General features: G+C 40.8%; 2 protein-coding genes across 6 annotated transcripts in view; both read left to right on the top strand.

Annotated features, from left to right (window-relative positions):
- The first annotated feature begins 1021 nt into the window (after window positions 1-1021).
- LOC138617120 (annexin A4-like) lies at window positions 1022-8454 on the top strand. Of its 2 annotated transcripts, none has more exons than XM_069691845.1 (15): window positions 1022-1126; window positions 3566-3974; window positions 4101-4138; window positions 4320-4463; window positions 4612-4699; window positions 4826-4920; window positions 5030-5143; window positions 5386-5476; window positions 6107-6186; window positions 6332-6388; window positions 6478-6571; window positions 6779-6874; window positions 7617-7675; window positions 7795-7917; window positions 8005-8454. In XM_069691845.1, the coding sequence occupies exons 2-15, from the start codon at window positions 3575-3577 to the stop codon at window positions 8062-8064; spliced, it is 1539 nt and encodes a 512-aa protein (XP_069547946.1). In that variant the 5' UTR covers window positions 1022-1126; window positions 3566-3574; the 3' UTR covers window positions 8065-8454. The 2 variants fall into 2 exon arrangements, with proteins under 2 accessions (XP_069547946.1, XP_069547947.1); XM_069691846.1 differs by lacking the exon at window positions 1022-1126 and adding an exon at window positions 1360-1404.
- Window positions 8455-13142: 4688 nt separating this feature from the next.
- The window catches only part of LOC138617119 (disks large homolog 5-like), a 30422-nt gene continuing 25744 nt past the window's right edge, over window positions 13143-17820 (top strand). For all 4 annotated transcript variants that reach the window (XM_069691841.1, XM_069691843.1, XM_069691840.1 and 1 more), the window contains exon 1: window positions 13143-13457. In XM_069691841.1, the coding sequence (XP_069547942.1) occupies window positions 13160-13457 (298 nt within the window). In that variant the 5' untranslated portion in view covers window positions 13143-13159. The remainder of the gene's footprint in view (window positions 13458-17820) is intronic.

The raw sequence follows: 17820 nt of genomic DNA, 5'->3' as shown, positions 1-17820 counted from the left end.
TTTTGATTGCAGTGGGGATAAGGAATGGAGGAACTATTTTTCCCTTATTAGACTCAAGAGGCATCTTAGACACTAACAAAAAAAAAAATAACAAAACATACAATAAAAAGGGTTTTGAAATTCCACACTTGGTGCTAAATCAGACTGAGCAAAAACCATCCAAGCCTTCACTTGACAATCAGGTTTTAGGGCAAACTGATTAGATTACAAGGCCATTAGATCAACAGACCACATGTGGCCCCTAGTGTTAGTCTTGACCACAACTCGACTGCTGCCATCTAGTGTTTTAAAGGGGTAATGTAATAATCCTTTCATTTTTGAACAGACGCATGTTAACACATTTTAAATTTGTATACAGTGGTGGTTATTATACGGCTCAGCTGGAGGTTCATTTTATTGTGTGATTGACTGTCGCTCATCTGCTATCGTTATTTCTGGGAGAACTTTGGCACCAAAATAAAGTTATGTTATAACTGATAGGCCTCAGGCTTTCCCACCCAATAGGAGTCACCTTTTTGTTTTTGTTTTGAAAGAAGTATTATCGTCTGATTCAAAGAAATCAGAAAAATCCTATTTATTAACCATCTGTGTCATGTGGAAGTTGCAATTTTCTCACTTTTTAGTCATACTTATTTTAGTTTTTGATTGTTATGCACACAATATATGTATGTATGTATGTATGTATATATGTATGTATATATACAATATATACATCAAGAAAACTTACTCGGTTATAAATCAGATTCTGATTCTACGTAATGGAAATAAGACTATTTCATGCAGAACAATGCTTTGCATGTAATTCTTTTTCCAGCGTGTATTGTGGGGAAAAAAAAAAAAAAAAAAAGCCAGTCACCCCCGCACCTCCCCTCAATAAATAAAAGCTATTTGTCACATCACCACCGGCAACAAATCTAGTTGTTTATTAGATTAAAGAGAAAATGTTGCGGCGTTCCCCAAAGTGTGAAGGGTCCAACACAGTCCGACGAGTCAGCGGGCAGCTTCCCCGAGCAGAGGTTATTACTGCTGCCGCAGCAGGACGGAAACAATGCTGAGGACCCACCCACCTCCGTCCTGCTGCTCACTCCGCTTCCCTCTTCCTGAATCTCACGTCCGCATCTGATAAGTAAGTTACTCTAATCTTTACTTTTGCAACGTAATGTCGGAAAAGAAAAAAAAAAAAAAAAATAGTTAATCTACTGCGTAGTCGGGGAAGTCCGACTGAAGTACTTGAACACAGCCCGTGTTAAGCTTATTTTTTGTGACTGTGGAATGTGGTAAATTAGCCACGCCTGGCTACACAACACTGTCGGCGTTGGGCTGTTGAACGTCGCATCAGCAGGGGACGGACACACGTTTCGTTTGGTTTACTATGTAACCGCGGCTCTCTAATACCCCCTAAAAGTATGGATCTAACTTATGGTCATCTTTTCTTTTTTTCTTTTTTTTTCTTTTCCCCGTGTTTTTAGCTGGGTGCTAAAATGCTAAACTCCGTGCGATAGGTATTGTGCAACGTTTAGGGTCCGTTTCAGCGTTTTGACATAAAAGGAGTGACCTGTCACATCCGATTTTTGTTTTAGTATGTGGACTCTTCTTTAATCTTTATTATTGTCCATAACTGTGATAGTACGGTGAAAGCTTAGCGCTGAGTTGAAAAAAAAAAAAAAAAAAATCACAGGCCTGTGATGCTCTGTCAGATCAGCTGCTTTTTTAGTGCGCTTCGTCGCAGTCTTAACCAAAGAGGTGTAAACGTAGGTTTACGTTTCTGTTAAAAAAAAAAAAAAAAAAAAGTAAAGACAGTTGGTTAATCTCTCGAGGGATGTTTGTTTTTCTTGTGTGTGTGTGTGTGTGCTGGCAGATAGAAAAATAATCTGATTTCCACCCATTTCTCGTCTTTCAAGGGTCACCTGCTGTGGAAATGGTGGCGTTTACGATAACACTTTAAAAGCCTCACCAGTTTGAGAGACAGGGAGAGTCAAAGCGTTTAAGGAAGTTCCCTTTTAATGGTGCAATACAGTACAGTATATGCAAGAACTCGGTTCCTTCTTGTACTACCACTTTGCGGTCGCTATGTATTGATTCCGATTGGGGGATTTTGTTGGTACTGTTTGTGTTATCACGAGCTGCATCTAACGATCTGTTTTGAACTGAGCAGTCAGCACGCCTAATTTGTTTGCTGCATAAAATTGCCTCAATTTTGGTAGATGGCTCGATGACGAGCTATTTGAGCTTGTCACATGCAGCTATTCTGTCAGTAACATTGTACAAATATTTACCTTTTTTTTTTTTTTTTATAAGCAAGCAGTGCATATCGTTAGCATTAACAGGTCTACAGGCAGGAATTAGGGACGGGACATGGTTTCTCCAATATTCCAACTGTTATTGAAATATATATATATATATTTTTTTTAAATCAATTAGTATATGCAACTGTCATCAGCCTTCTCCAGTGGTGGAAAGCAACACCATGGTTAGCTCTTGTTTTGCGTTGGTTTTACCAAGAGTTTCAGCCACTGTTGCGTTCACTGTTTCATGTATTCCAGCAAGAGGTTAGAATATGCTGCTTCGTTCTTCCTCTCATTTTGGACTGAGGGCAGACTGGACACTACACTGACCCACTATCACCTCTTGCCGGGGTGGTATTACGAGACGGGGTGGAGTTAGAAATTGTACATATTGCAACTTTACTGTACTATATTTATGTCTTTATAACCCAATGCGTTCTCATTCTTGGTCTGTTTTTGAATTCAGAGTAATTATATTTAAACTCTTACTATAACTAGAATTAGTAACTCTAAGGGTGTTGGATTTCTACAGTTAAACTGCCTTTGTTTGGTTGTAAATAACTCCTAGTAAATTGTGTTTACACAATCAATCAGTGGATTATTTGTAGAGTTCAGATGCATTGCCCTGTATGGAAACGCTGTGCTCTCTCTTACTGCAGAACCTGTCCCACAGAGCATGAAAGTCTCCCTGTGCTTTTACAAAAAGCCTCAGTCCCTTGTTTCTTGTGTGCATGTAAACAGAGTGAATTCACAGTCTGCTATATTGTGACTCATTACACGTGATGGGCCTGCAGCTGTAATCAGTGTTTTAGTTAGTTATTGGATGACACAGTGGAACCTAAATAGTTCTGTAATTCAAACAACAGATCTTTCAATAAATGATGTCATCAAAAATTGGTAACTGAACAAAATTTGGAAGCTCTTCATGTTTTGCATTATTCAATGACCGCCCTGGTGGTTTCCTGTCCTCCTGGAGAAAGGGGAAGAAAAATAATGAATAAACTCTTCCATAATGATCATATGATAGGAAAATAGGCAAATGGAAGTGGTGAGGCAAGATCAAACAGTTTCTCATTGTTTGTGGATTTTTTTTGTGTGTGTCTTTTGCTCTGTATTAGATTTGATGAGCTCATTCAGGATAATGTATAAGAAACTCGGATAATAAATTTCACAGACAAAAGTACAAGTTCTTGAAGTCCTAAAAAGTTAATTTGTTAAAAAAGGGCAGTATGATGATGAAATGTACACCACAGTCACAGTCCACAACATATCACCTTCAGATTCTGAAGATGAGCTACCCAGGATACCCTCCTCAGTCTGGTGGATACCCACCCCAAGCAGGGGGTTACCCATCCCAAGCAGGCGGCTACCCACCCCAAGCAGGCGGCTACCCACCGCAAGCAGGCGGCTACCCACCCCAAGCAGGCGGCTACCCACCCCAAGCAGGCGGCTACCCCCCACAGGCAGGCGGATACCCACCTCAGGCTGGCGGCTACCCTCCAGCAGCGGGCGGCTACCCTCAAGCAGCGGGCGGCTACCCTCCAGCAGCGGGAGGTTACCCTTCAGCAGCAGGGGGCTACCCTGCCCAGGCCGGTGGGTACCCTGCCCCAGCTGGAGGCTTCCCTCCTCAGGCAGGCGGATACCCTCCACAGCAAGGAGCCGGAGGCTATCCCTCCATGCCACCATCAAGTAAGGCTGCAAGGAATACAACAAACAAATATATAAATGCAACCGATTACATGTGTAACATGAAAAGAGAGATTTGTTCTTTATATCATTTGTATCTCAAGTGTTATGTCAATATTTTTTGTGCAGGTGGAGGCTGGGGTGCAGCACCAGGTGGCTTTGGAGCGGTAAATAAATTATTGTCTCACTCTTTACCTCTGAAGTGCCAACTCATTAATAACATATGGACCAACTTAGGCCAAATCTCCTGCTTGCTTAAATCGCGTAATCTTCACCAGCTCTATTTGAACCCTATTTGTTCTATATGGGGTGTGCCACTTAGCTCTCACAGCTGTCCTTTGTTTGCAGCCCGGAGGAGCTCAGCAGGGATACCCAGGGGGCCCCGCCCCAGGCCAAGCCATGCCAAGTTACCCCGGAGCCCCTGCGACTAACCCCTCGATGCCTGTATATGGAAGTGGAGCTCCATCCAACCCACAGGCACCTGCCATTCCTGTAAGATACACTACACTCGTCTTCATACTAGGATTTCCCTTAGATGACGGAACAACGCACACATGGCTAAAAACACCGTTGTAACTCCATGGTATTTTATCTTTTAATACTTTCATATCTTCTTTTTTATTATTATTATTATTTACAGAAAGGGTACAGGGGTTCTATCAAAGATTTTCCAGGCGCTGATCCACTGAGGGATGTTGAAGTTCTTCGAAAGGCCATGAAGGGTTTTGGTCAGTAAATATCATCCGAGTGTGCTGAACGCATCGTCTTGTCATTCCACATCCGTTAGCAGTTCATATGCCCATTCCCTTTTTACACATCATAAATTGATTTTAAAAACAGAATATCTTAAACAGGCACTGATGAAAATGCCATTGTTGAACTTCTGGGAAGTCGCACGAGCAAGCAGAGGGTTCCAATGGTAGCAGCCTACAAAACCACTTATGGGAAGGTACGTTGATCAAATAGGCCTTTTTTGTTTTCTACAGTTGAAATGGCTTTTCATTGCCGGCCATGTGGCAGTTATATCTCAGTTGCTCTCTTTTTGTTTTTCCTCTTAGGATTTAGCCCATGATCTGAAGTCTGAGCTCACTGGAAACTTTGAGAAACTGGTTCTGGCCATGGTGAAGAGCCCATCGTACTTTGATGCGTCTGAACTCAGAGAGGCTATAAAGGTTTGATGTTGTCTCAGCAAAAGCTTCAATTTTGGTTATGTTTCCCAAACCACAGTGTATCACTTGCCATGTAAGGGAAATATGGGCAAATGAATGCCAGACAAAACTGAGAACCCGTGAAGGTTCATGTGTTTTAGAAAGCAAGCTTAAAGCTTTTTCTTTTCTTTTCTTTTCTTTTCTTTTCTTTTCTTTTCTTTTCTTTTCTTTTCTTTTCTTTTGTTTTATTTTGTTTTGTTTTTCAGGGTGCTGGAACTGATGAAGCTTGTCTCATTGAGATTTTGTCATCCCGGTCCAATGCAGAAATTATTGAAATCACCAGGATCTACAAAGCCGGTGAGTTCTGATCTTGACATTTCAACTTTTAATTTGCGCTCTCTCTCTCTCTCTCTCTCTCTCTCTCTCTCTCTCTCTCTCTCTCTCTCTCTAATTTGAATAAAATTGAACGCCCTCAAAAATAAAGAGAACTGTATAAGTCGTGTATCATTTGAGATACCGACTACACAAACTGAACAATGTTGGGCTGCAACTTGTGACTATTTTAAATATTGGTTAGTCTACCATTTATTTCCTCCTTTAATCAATTAGTTGTCTGGTGTGTTAAAATATCTGAAAACTTAAAAAAAAAAAAAATTACCATTGTAATTTTGCGGAGACCAAGTTGGCATATTTAAATGTCTGGTGTGTTTTTGAAATTCAGGTTAATATGGAAAAAAGGCACACAAAAATAACAGTGGAACCATAACTTAAAAAATGTTGCCTATTATTTTACAACTTGTCCTTTTGTTTTTTTAAACGTGATAACAGGTTAAAGCATGTGGAAATGTTGTCATTTGTTTTTAGGCATTGAAACTACCTTTTGACTTGCACTTGGAAGACGGATTTTTACAACGTGTTGTCTGAACAAAATGCAAATATTATGCAAATAAATATATTTTCCTAAAAAAATCCCCGCCTTCCTTTCAGAGTATGGAAAGAGCCTTGAGGACGCCATCACCAGCGACACCTCTGGTCACTTCCGGAGACTCCTGGTGTCTCTCAGTCAGGTAGATTCTGCATTTCAGTGAGCTCTCACAAAAAATGATATTCGCTCATCGAAAGTAAAGTCAAGTTTTGACTCTGCCTCTGTACTCTGCCCACATAATGTTATTTTAGTGTTAACACCACGTCTCTTTCTATCATTCCATCCAGGGAAATCGTGATGAAAGGCCGACTGTTGATATCTCAATGGCCAAACAGGATGCTCAGGTACTGTGTTTAAAGTTCTTTCAGAGTTGTAACATTCTTCGAAAGTGATAGGAAAACCTGATCATCTTCCTCCGTCCTTCCATCCTCAGAAACTGTATGCTGCTGGGGAAAATAAAGTGGGAACTGATGAGTCTCAGTTTAATGCCATCCTGTGTGCCCGCAGCAAGCCTCACCTTCAGGCTGGTGGGTAATCAAAAAACTCGTTGCAATTCCACAAGTTTATTTTGTTCTCCTCCATCCCTTGAAGACATCTGCTTTGTTTTCCCAATATTAAAACTGGAAACTTGTGGGTTTTTTTTTTATTTTATTTTTTTACATAAGCTTTTTTTATGTTTTTTTTTTAAATATTGGGATTGTAACCATCTTGTCTGTGATTCTTGTCTTCATTAGTCTTCCAGGAGTACCAGCAGATGTGTGGGAGGGACATTGTGAAGAGTATCTGCAGGGAAATGTCTGGCAATGTGGAGTCTGGCATGGTGGCTGTGGGTACGTCTTTTTTGGTTCTCCTTTCCCAAACTCAACCAAACTGAAGTGGCTTTTCAAACACATGCTGAAGCTTTGAGTATATATTTAAGTAATTGTTTGAGTTTGTTTTGCAAGGGTTTCCTAAGAGTCTCAAATATCCTAAAATTGATTAAATATTGACAGACTATCATGTTAAGTTTTTTTTTTTTTAATTATTATTAGAATAAACACAAACCAAAGTTATGGACATTTTAACGCATCTGTTTACTGTAGCGCCACCCACAGGCCATGAACCATGAACTGTTGTATAGATGTGCATATGTCATTTGTTTGGTTGTAATAATGCAATGAATTTAAGTTATTAAAAATAAGCCACACCTACAAGAATTACAGAAATTTAACAGAATATTTATATCGAGAGTTTGTGATTCATTCAAATTCATTTTATATTCTAAATGTAGAGATGTTTTGATGAGGAAAATGTAGTTGGAGTGAATTTGTGCACAAACAAAAAATGGTGGAAGTTGTCATTTCTATGCTACAAACAAACAAAAAAACAACAACAAATTGTGCAAATTACCTAACCTGTTTAGCAGAAACAGCCACATGATACAAATATGTCTGATAGTCTTTTTTTTTTATTTTTATTGTCTTTACCACATCTGTTGTATTTCATTATTAAAACTAAATTGCAGCATTCGTCTGGTTTCCTTGAATCATGTGGTTACTCTGACTAACATCAATCTCTGCTCCTGTTGTCTAGTGAAATGCATCAAGAACACCCCCGCCTACTTTGCAGAAAGGCTCCACAAGGCCATGCAGGTACTGCTGTTGTTTACCATCACATTTCATTGTAATTACCACAAGGCACTCGACTCTTGCTCTGATGCTGTGGAGGCAGAAGACGTGACTGAGGTGTCACATTTGTGATGTGTTGACAGGGAGCCGGGACCAAGGACACAACCCTCATCCGCATCATGGTGTCCCGCTCTGAGGTTGATATGTTGGACATCAGACAGGAGTATTTGAAGACCTACGGAAAATCACTGTACACTCACATCTCAGTAAGTCCCTCTAACCACCATGTGACTTTGCTAAAGTTCAGTCTCTGTTTTTCTTTTTTATGTGATACATTTTTATGTGTTTCTCAGGGTGATACCTCTGGCGACTACAAGAAGCTGCTGCTGAAGCTGTGCGGCGGTAGCGACTAAAAAGAAGGAGATAACCTCTCATGAGGACATTATATATGTCCACACTGAAGCATTGTTATAGGACCTTATATCACCGCCGGTGCATGCAGTAAATCCATATTATTTTGTATTCTCTATATTGACATGATTTCTGCTAATATAGTAAATACTGTAGTTGATTTTAAAAGATGAAGTATATCCTTTTTATTTTCTTTGGTGAAAGCTGAAGTCCAAGCAAGCGAAAAGTATGTGTAAAATTTAATTAGAGCTATATTACTGTAATAACTACAGCAAATCTATAACATAGAATAATATTCAAATGTTTGATAAACCCCTAAAGTCTACGTCGGTTTGTAATTAGTTCCACAAAGTAAAAACTAAATTAATGAGGCCAGTGTGTCATTTATCTAATATATATATATATTTATATATATATATATACTACATATATGAGGAGTTATTTAGAACATTGCTTTATAAATACATTATTTCCGTGAGTCAAAGTTGACCTCATTACCAAACATTTCAACTGTGTAAGTATTTGCGAAGCTGTGTGAGGCACATTTGATGCTTGATAAAAAAAATAAAATTTCAGATCATTTTTTAATGAAAATGTGTATCTGCAAAAAGGCATCTGGTCTTTTCTTTATCGTGTCTAAAATTTAACTTCTGCTTGCAAGTCTATGCAAATCAGCTTGTAACTTTTCCAATCATGGTTCAACATTTACAGACGATGTTGCCTTCCACTCAGTGCTGAAAAGCCGAAGTCTAAAGACGGATCATGTGCCTTTTGTGAGTGCTGCTGTGGAAACTGGTGGTCCATGTTTCCCTGGGTTTATCTTGCAAACAATCTATAATTATACGTGTATGGCTGCAGAAATGTAATCGTGACATTGTTTCTAGATATTTTGTTTACATTTTCTTCCATGGTGCCCTTTGCTGGTGTGTATGTTGTGCTGCCAGTAGAGGGCACTTGGTTCACATAATGTGTCATTTCTTATTTTTGTGGAATTGTTTTGCCTGCTGACTTTTAGTTTTTGCCTTGAACTGAGTATCTCCTGTACTAACTACTTTGCCATTATCCTTGTAACGGAATAATTGTTGAAATTCACAAGATGTCGTTTAAAAACCAGCCACCTGTCATTTCAATAAAATAAAAATAACATTTTGGCATATCCGGATTGTCTTTGTGAAACGGGATCATGTGTTATGCATGAAACATTGACTGTGGATTTTCTGCTCTGAGCCGACGCACAATGAGCAATTTGCATTTCAAAGCCAGTCTCATTTGCACCACCTTGGTCTGTATTACAGTGAGTGAGTTCAACCCTCCCTCCCCCTTCCCCCCCACATCCCCCTCCTCTGAGCATCACGGGCTGCATCCTCTGTTAAAAGGTGCGAGTAATGTGGCTTACATAAGTGATGGCTGTGCATGTGTTTTGTTGTATAATCTGAGAGGGGGATGTTCAGGTGTGCTTTGCAGCTCTAGTGATACGGCACAGACAGCACTTCTCTTCTTCAAAGCTATAAATAATGTCCACAGTGGAGACACTGATGTCCTAAGGTTTTCTCTCTGTTGTGTTTACTGGCCTCAAAGTGCAGCCTCGGAGGGACTGTGCTGGTGAGACAGATGACTTCCAGCCACGCTTCTCGTAGACCTTTCTAACTTCACTATTTCTCATACGCACTCGAAATGAAAAGACCGCACCAGCTTGCGGACAAAGAGGGATAAATATTTGATGTGGGTATTTGTGGAACTTCTCTCCAGCCAGGACGGTTTGCACTGATACCTCCTGATATATATAGGTCAAAAGGAAATCAGAGGAGGGACGCTCCCATTTTGCTCGCTTTTACTTTAAAAGACAAAACAGAACACTTCCCCGATCCTGATTTCGAGACAAAGTGCCTAAATTATTTACACGTGGCTGTGATGTGAGCAGGATGCACGCTTTCTGGGACTTGGTCACACTTGCTCACACGAGCAGAGACACACTGTCTTGTGTCAGGCACGTGCGTATGGGAGTCGTGTCAATCAATAGTGTCCATCTGCATCATCAGAACTCATGGGAGCTCTGAAGGGCAGCCTTTGATTAGCCCTTAAACGCCTGCGGCTCTTCACTTAAAATAACTTTGTGTGGTTTAGTGCAGACAATATGACTAGAATCTTGTAATATTAGAAAATGAAATCAAATAATGTAGAACTTTCAAGTGAGGCATGCCATCATGATTTTAAATTTATTGGATGCTAAATTAATCATGTTTTATATGGTAATTTGAGAGAAAACCCCTTCAAATATACCAAAGTGAAGCTTTTTTAAACCGATAGACAACACTCTTGTCTCATTAAAGGTTTGTTTCACAGACAGATTAAACATAATCTGAATGAAAAACCAGTAAATCTGAGATTATTTCACCTTGTTTCACATCCTCATCACCGCCGCACTCTAATAGTAATACTTTCTTCTCGACAATCAGTAAAAGTATTGACCCAATTGATGATTTGCAGTGGATTTTCTCCAGCTGTCCAATGAGGAATGTTGCAGCAGAATGACATTTGGTTGCCAGAGACCTAATCCTGCTTTAAACTTCATGAGTGCATATAAGCAAATTACAAACCCGAGGATTAGATCAACAACACATAATGAGATGTAGCAGCAGATATCACTATCCAGCCTGCAGAGCTACAGACTGTGGGGCTTGAGATTCATCCTCTGATATTTGACAAAATAAGACCATTAGGCCTGTCCAACCATATCCTTTTATTTTGGTATGCAGTTTTGCATTCATAAGAAAGGACGAGCACACAATCTGCCATACAGCAACTCTATAAATGGCTCCCACTTGGTGTTTTTGCTGCAAAACAGAAGTGTGAGTTGAATGTTTTACGGGAACATGCGGCCCCCTTTTCAATCCAGTGTGGTGGTTTTATGTATTTACATAATTCCTAAACATTCCAACTGGTTATCTTGGTGAGCGACAAATGGTATTTTCCCTGCCGGGAAAAAAAAAAAAAGTGTTAAGTTGTTATATAACCACTTACACTGTTAAAGCTGTTTCAAAGTGGGGAAATGTATAGGCACACTCTGTACCATGTTAAGCTTTAAAGCCAGGCTCTGTATGCTCTAACTAGCTCCAGAAGAGAGTCGCAATCCTCATAAAGGCAAAACATTGAAGCTTCTTAATATTATAGAGTATTGTCAGCAATGGTAAACACGCTTGCAGTGGATTTCTTCTTTTCTCCACCTCAGCTGTGTCTGTAATTTACAGAGGTTACAGATAAGACACATATAGATGATCTGATGTTTCTTAAGGATTCCAGTTTTATGTGACATCTGCCTCCTTTGAGAGCTGATGGATTATGTGGAGCAGAAGACAGCTCACAAAGCGGGGCAGTTGTGACAGGGGACAATAACGATGAGAAACAGACATCTATGGTCTGGCGGCATAATCTGCTCCGAAAAAAGAAAAGAAAAAGAGATCAAATCATGAAATAAGAGCTGATGAATTTCCCTTGTAATAAAATAATTAGGTGTTCAGTGCAACCAGTAGAAGAAGGTCACGTAAGATCATATTTTTATTTAGGCTATTTGACTTATTTAATATACACCAGAGGTTTGCAACCTTTTTGGACTGCAGCCATTTAAAATTAAACAATGTCGACTTGAGATTTGTCATCACAGGGAATGACCTTAGTGTGGAGATGACTTGTGATCAGTTTTTTATAGGGATCAGTTTAGACAAAGATGGTTTCATTTCAGTAAATTTAGAGGCCTGAAGCGGTAGAGTTCCAGGAAATTGAAAAAAATTCATTCAAAATAAATATTCTTTCCTTTCATATTCCTAATTATGCAACCCCTTGGATCTATCTTGTGGCTCAGTATAGGGTCAGGACTTGTGGAGTCAGGTACCACTGTTTTAGAGGATTACAGCTGGGGAATTAAAAACTATAGCAGCTACTGTATATGTACACTAAATAAACATGTCAACAGTAATACCTTGGGACATTTTGTCACATATGATGATGGATTAAATCTGGACGAAACATCCCAGAAGAAAATATTGCCTTGCTTACAGCTGCCTATTGCAATATTTCGCAATATATAAAATTATAAACCCTGTATCACACATATCATAAAGCCAGATTCTTACCCTACACAGCCTTACAGTAGAAATAATATGTAGCTACTTTTTACTCCTCTACATTTAATTTGACAGCTTGAGTTTAGTTATTCTTTACTTCAAGGGCTATTTTTGTTTAATGCTGAACGTACGATGAGCTTATTGGATGCATTGTTAATACAATAAATGACATTAACAGGCTACGACACTAACGGGGGGCGGGAGGGGGGGGGAGGGTTATTTTGCATAATTTACTCGGCATGCCGTTTGCATGTCTGCAGATGCTACTACTTTATTAAAAGAGTCCTACATACTTCCAGCACCACTAATTAAACGCCACAAACCGTCCAAAAAAAAAAAAAAAAAAAATATTATGTAAGTATCGGCCTATTATTTACAGTATGAAGGCAATTACAGCGGCGGGGGAGCCAGGTGCGGCTGAAAGGAAAGCCCCGCCCACTTTTACCTTAAAAGTCCATTACACGGAAATATGATTGGCACAGAGCTGCAGCTGCTTTGAGCGGTGAGACATGGCGGAGTTTGCGGTCCCACTGAGGGGACTCCAGAAGAGTTTCTACACTTCGAAACATGTCGGAAAAACTTAATTTTAAGACGGCGTCGCCTTCGTACGCGGAGCGGAGCTTAAAGAGGCAGACACGTCTTTTTTTTTTTTTTCTTTTCTTTTTTTTTTTTTTCCGAGAGGGACGTGAGCGGCGGTTGGGGAAAAATGTGTTGTCATCTCCGTGCAGTCAACAAATATGGCTACTTCTTGTGTATCCTTCAGTTCGGGTTGAAAACCGTACCGACCGGGTCGAGCGGGATAGTTTCGGAGAGGCGCGACAGCGGTCCGAAGTGAAGTTGACGAACCAGGAACATTTAAGATTTGTCCCGAAGCTGGTTCGGTTTTGAACCGAAAGGGGGGGGGGGAGAGGGGGGAGGAGGAGGAGGAGGTGGTGGTGGGGGAGAGAGAGAGAGAAGAAGAAGAAGAAGAGAGGAGATGGAGCCCAAGCATAAAGAGTTGTTGGAGAAATGTCACCAGAACTTGGTGGAGTCGATCACAGATGCGGACCGAGTTGTGGATGTTTTGGCTCACTGCGGCACCCTCAGCCAGTCTGAACGCTACGAGCTGGGACACGGCTGCTCCTCCAGCTCGGAAAAAGTGGACCTTCTCCTGAAGATCCTGATAAGTAAGGACGGGGACCATTTCGCAGAGTTTTGCTCCGCTCTGGAGACGACGCACCCTCACCTGCACTCCGTGCTGCTGAATGGCACCGGGCCGGTGGACCGCACAACCGGTGAGAGAAGCACTCGTAGAGGGTTATGTCGGTTTACAAAGAAAGAGGTACAACACCGTGTTTAAAGTGCGTTGCCGCGGGGGCATTTGTAGCCGTGTTGTAGTCAAATGCAGTCTGTTCGGAGGACCCGTGTCTTTATTTTGGTTATGATCCAACCTGCTTTCGATTTCTCCCCTGAGCATGGTCTAACTAACATTAGGGCTATTGACCATATGACAACTTGATGAAGGGCATGACTTTTCCTTTGGGCGAGTATAAAGGGGGAGAGAGAGAGAGAGGGGGCTGCACAATCATGTGACCTGATGCCTATTTACACTCACACTACAGTGCTTGTTTTCATTTGCTATGTCACTAAAAGCAAAGCCTGCAAGCCTTTTGTGAAAGTATTTAATGGACCTAAAAAGACTCAGACAATCAATGTCGTGACAGGCAGGGCCGCCTGAAGTCTCTCTCTCTCTCTCTCTCTCTCTCTCTCTCTGTGTGTGTGTGTGTGTGTGTGTGTGTGTGTGTGTGTGTGTGTGTGGAGAGTGAGAGGAAATCAATAACCCAGTGTCAAAGTCAAATGAATGAATGAGTGAAGAATTAAATGTGCATATTGTACTCTTTTGACTGTTGGGTAGGAGAATACATAATGGAGAATGACAATGGAGATTGATTTGTGTTTTTGTACAAAACCAACTTAAACTTGGGATGTACTAAAATCATCAATGGATCTGTAAATTACTTTTTTTTATTTTTATTTTTTTAATAGTTGAACTTAACTGTTTTTGGTCTAACTTGCTGAAAGAGACGCAGCAAACGGTGATTTTCCATCTTCATCTTTTGGCCCATGAAATGCCAAACAATACTTGCAGATGCCCGTCGCGACGCCCCAACGGGGACGTCTTTGACTTGCTGTTGTTCGACCATTCGCCCAAACCCAAATGTATGCAAAGGAGGAAAATACCATTGATTTAATTGAAGACTAATTTCTGCAGTTTTCCGCTCGAAGCGCTCAAATTTATTCAGGAAAAACACATGATAAAGCATATTTTTAGTGCTGCAGCTAATTATTATTTTCCTTATCCATAATCTGTTGATTGCTTTCTCAAATAATCGATCAGTTGTTTGGTTTTTAAAATGTCCGAAAATGGTGATGACCGTCAATCAGCGTTTCCCAAAGCCTGACATGCAGCCTGAAAGGTCTTGTTTTGCCCCGACTGTTAGTCGGCAACCAAAATGTTTATAGTTTTATTTTCATGGAGGACCAAAGTAAGCAGAAACATATTCACATTTATGAAGCTGGAATCAGAGAATTTGAGTGATTAATCATTAAAAAAGTGACTCGAAAGATTTGCCGATTGTTAAAATAGTTGCTGATTAACTCTGTCAATCACTTAATCACTAATCACTGCAGCTCAATAACCTACACAATCAAGTCTTCGAAAGATTGGATGTTCCAACATCACAGATTCTTTCCTTCATTTGTTATTTCACCCTCATTTTATTTAACTGGATAGGAGTGATTTACTTTCTTCACATAGACATAAACAATTTAGCGATAACGCAGCGGTATGATGGTGCATATCTCAGCTTTCTGATTTCAGATGTTTTTACTCCTCTCAGCAGTCGATTCACTGCAACTCTGGATCAGTTCCTTCCTCCCACTTTAGCGATGACGGATAAAACCCAAAGCTACAGAAAGCTGTTTTTGTGATGCTAATAAATTCGTTATTAAATTCCCCGTAAGCTGACACAATTTGTGTCCGGGAACCTTTTCGTCTTGGCGACTGTCCCCCCCCCCCGCCCCCCGCGTGGAATCTGCTGTACGCACAGTGGCGCACGGGCCTTGCTCAGCACCTCCGCTGCACTTTAGCATTTCAAAAGATGTACGCACCGCGAGTTACTTTTGTTCTCTCCCGGCTATCGTGTCACACTCCCGGCGAGCCGAGTTATGAGGTGTTAATTATGCATTTATCTTGTCGTCATTATTTTATAGGACAGCTGAAGCTGCAGACTCGGTCCCTTTTTTTTCTAAGCGTTTCCATTTTTGCGCTGCATTTCACAATCGCGCACCGAGTCTACAGCCGAACACCGACCGGCTTTCTGCCGCTGGAGAGGTTCGTACGTGAGCATTTTCTGGGCTAGGCAGAGTGGGCTGGTGCAGCGTGCATTTCCCTGTTGGTAGTCACACAGGACAACAAATGGGTTGAGCTGCCTTTTTGCTACTGGGCAGACAGGTTCCTCCACTGCGCAGCTAAAAGACGGGCCTTTCCCCAGGAAAACCGTCGCTTGTCACAGCTTTAAAGACATCTTTAAATCCCATGCAGCGCGATGCAGGTACTCCAAAGTCACCCAGAATCCCGTCGGGCGAGAGAGCGGGAATTTTGGAATAACATTCAAGAAGTCAACTTCGCTTTGTCAGTAAACCCTGGCACGTACTCGAACGTTAACACAATTTCTGAATGAGGGCTGTTGAAATGATCACAGAGTTACAAAATACGTGATATGGATATGACGCTTAATAGCGGATGTGTTTCCCCGAGAGCTTATTTGTTTTTGAATGAACGGTTATAGTTTTATGCATTTTTCAGTAGGGGTGGAAGTAGTGCAGAGAACCCGCTATTGCCTCTAATGGGCTTTAACTACTCTCGCATACAGTAGTTACTGTACAGTCATTAACATCATTTTGCAATAGACCTTTCACAGAACAGATGGGCGTCTGTTTTAATCAGGTACATGCTTCACTGCTGCTATATCCACATAAATGTGCAGTGTCTTTTCCACGCATTACTACTGCTCTGCCAAAAATGCGGGTGTCCTACAATCACCCCTGAGCCTGAATGCATCTTGTGCAGACACATGGAAGGCTGAAGCTGCTGTTGCCGCATTACTAGCAACAAATAGTAGGTCTGCGCGGTTGAATGCCAATTGTAAACAAATCGGAAAAAACGGTAGGCAGGTCGACCAAAGTACTGGACTAACTGAAATTTTGACTGGATGATCACTGAGTGTTTTATTTTATGACTTCCAGAAACAAGAGGCCAGAGGGACCAGATTCCAATTTGTGGCTCAGCAAGTGAAATTTCATGAAGTGATTCAATCGGTGACTAAGGGGGAAAAAAACCAAAAAACCCCAACCTTTTCACCCTCAGACAGTATAATGACTTTTAACTTACTGTTGAGCTGTCAGGTCTGAGTAGGAGCATGCACCAGTTTTCATGGAAAAGGCACCGTAGTCGGCGTTTTTCATTCACTATCAGTGGAGCGGAGTACTGGATTTGATTTTTAGATTATATCAGCACTTAGTGTTTGAGCTCCTGTTTTCAGCTTTGAGAGAAATAGTGCTGCACTGTGCTCCACTGTAGAATAAACTCTCCGACAAAAGACAGTTTCCCCACTTTGCATTTTGTTGTTGTGAAGCGTTTTAGGTACGCCAGGAAAAAGGGGGAAAAAAAAAAAAAAAAAAAGTCCAAAGATCACCAAGTAGCTGTGACTGTAGCTAAGAGATCAACCTAAATGAGATACTTGAGTGGTGAGGGTCAGACCACAGCGAGGTCCAGGTCATATGACTTCCACGGAGCAGAAAAGCGAGAGAGCTATGACACAGTGCACCTTGCCCATTGAGGCACTCTCTGCTCAGAGTCATGGGAAACTTAAGCTACAGCGAGAACAAAGAGAGCTTGATCCATGGGATGCCACGGTTCCTGAGGCACATCAGTCTTTTTTTTTTTTTTTTTTTTTCTTCTTTTTTTTTTTTTTTTCTTTTAGTCCTTCGCTGGGAAAAAGAGGGGTGAGCCATGTTAGCCGGGCTCCTCGTAGTCTCTACTCATAGTCTCCTTTAGTTAGTGGGAACTCAGCCAGCCAGGGATTGATTTAGAGTTCTGGGACGTGGGTAAATAGGATCGTTTGTCATGCTCCTGCTCCAAGTCCACACTAGACTTTACATCAGGGATGGAAGTTGCTGATTTAACTGAACTATAAGCTGCTCACTCCACGGCCAAGTACGATGTCAGTAAATGTGCTCTGCTGGCTGTTTGATCAAGGCTTGTGCAGTCTTTTAAACCTCTCAAGCTTCATTAAGATTCCCATTTTCTGAAACACTTTGTGTTGAGGAAGTTATTAGATTTACATTTAATAAAAAAGAGTAAATGTTTGAGGAGTGCTGACGAAACTCAACCAGCGAAACATAAGTCACGTTTGTAATAATTTGGTATTATTACTAATACTAATATTACTAATAGTACTAATTTTACATTTCGACAATGGCCAAACATTTGCTTGTTTCACTTTAATTGACAAATTCAATATATTTTCAATGTAAATTTAAGTAGACTTCAATTTGGGTTTTGGAAAATTGTGACATTTTTTTTAGAGACATTTC

Source organism: Brachyistius frenatus, unplaced genomic scaffold (genome assembly GCF_029030835.1).
Source record: "Brachyistius frenatus isolate BFR_SWC_R1_liver_20210118 unplaced genomic scaffold, ASM2903083v1 Contig_11, whole genome shotgun sequence".
In the NCBI taxonomy this organism is placed as follows: domain Eukaryota; kingdom Metazoa; phylum Chordata; class Actinopteri; family Embiotocidae; genus Brachyistius; species Brachyistius frenatus.
Note: the sequence above shows the minus strand (reverse complement) of the source record. Positions and strands in the feature narration are given on the sequence as shown.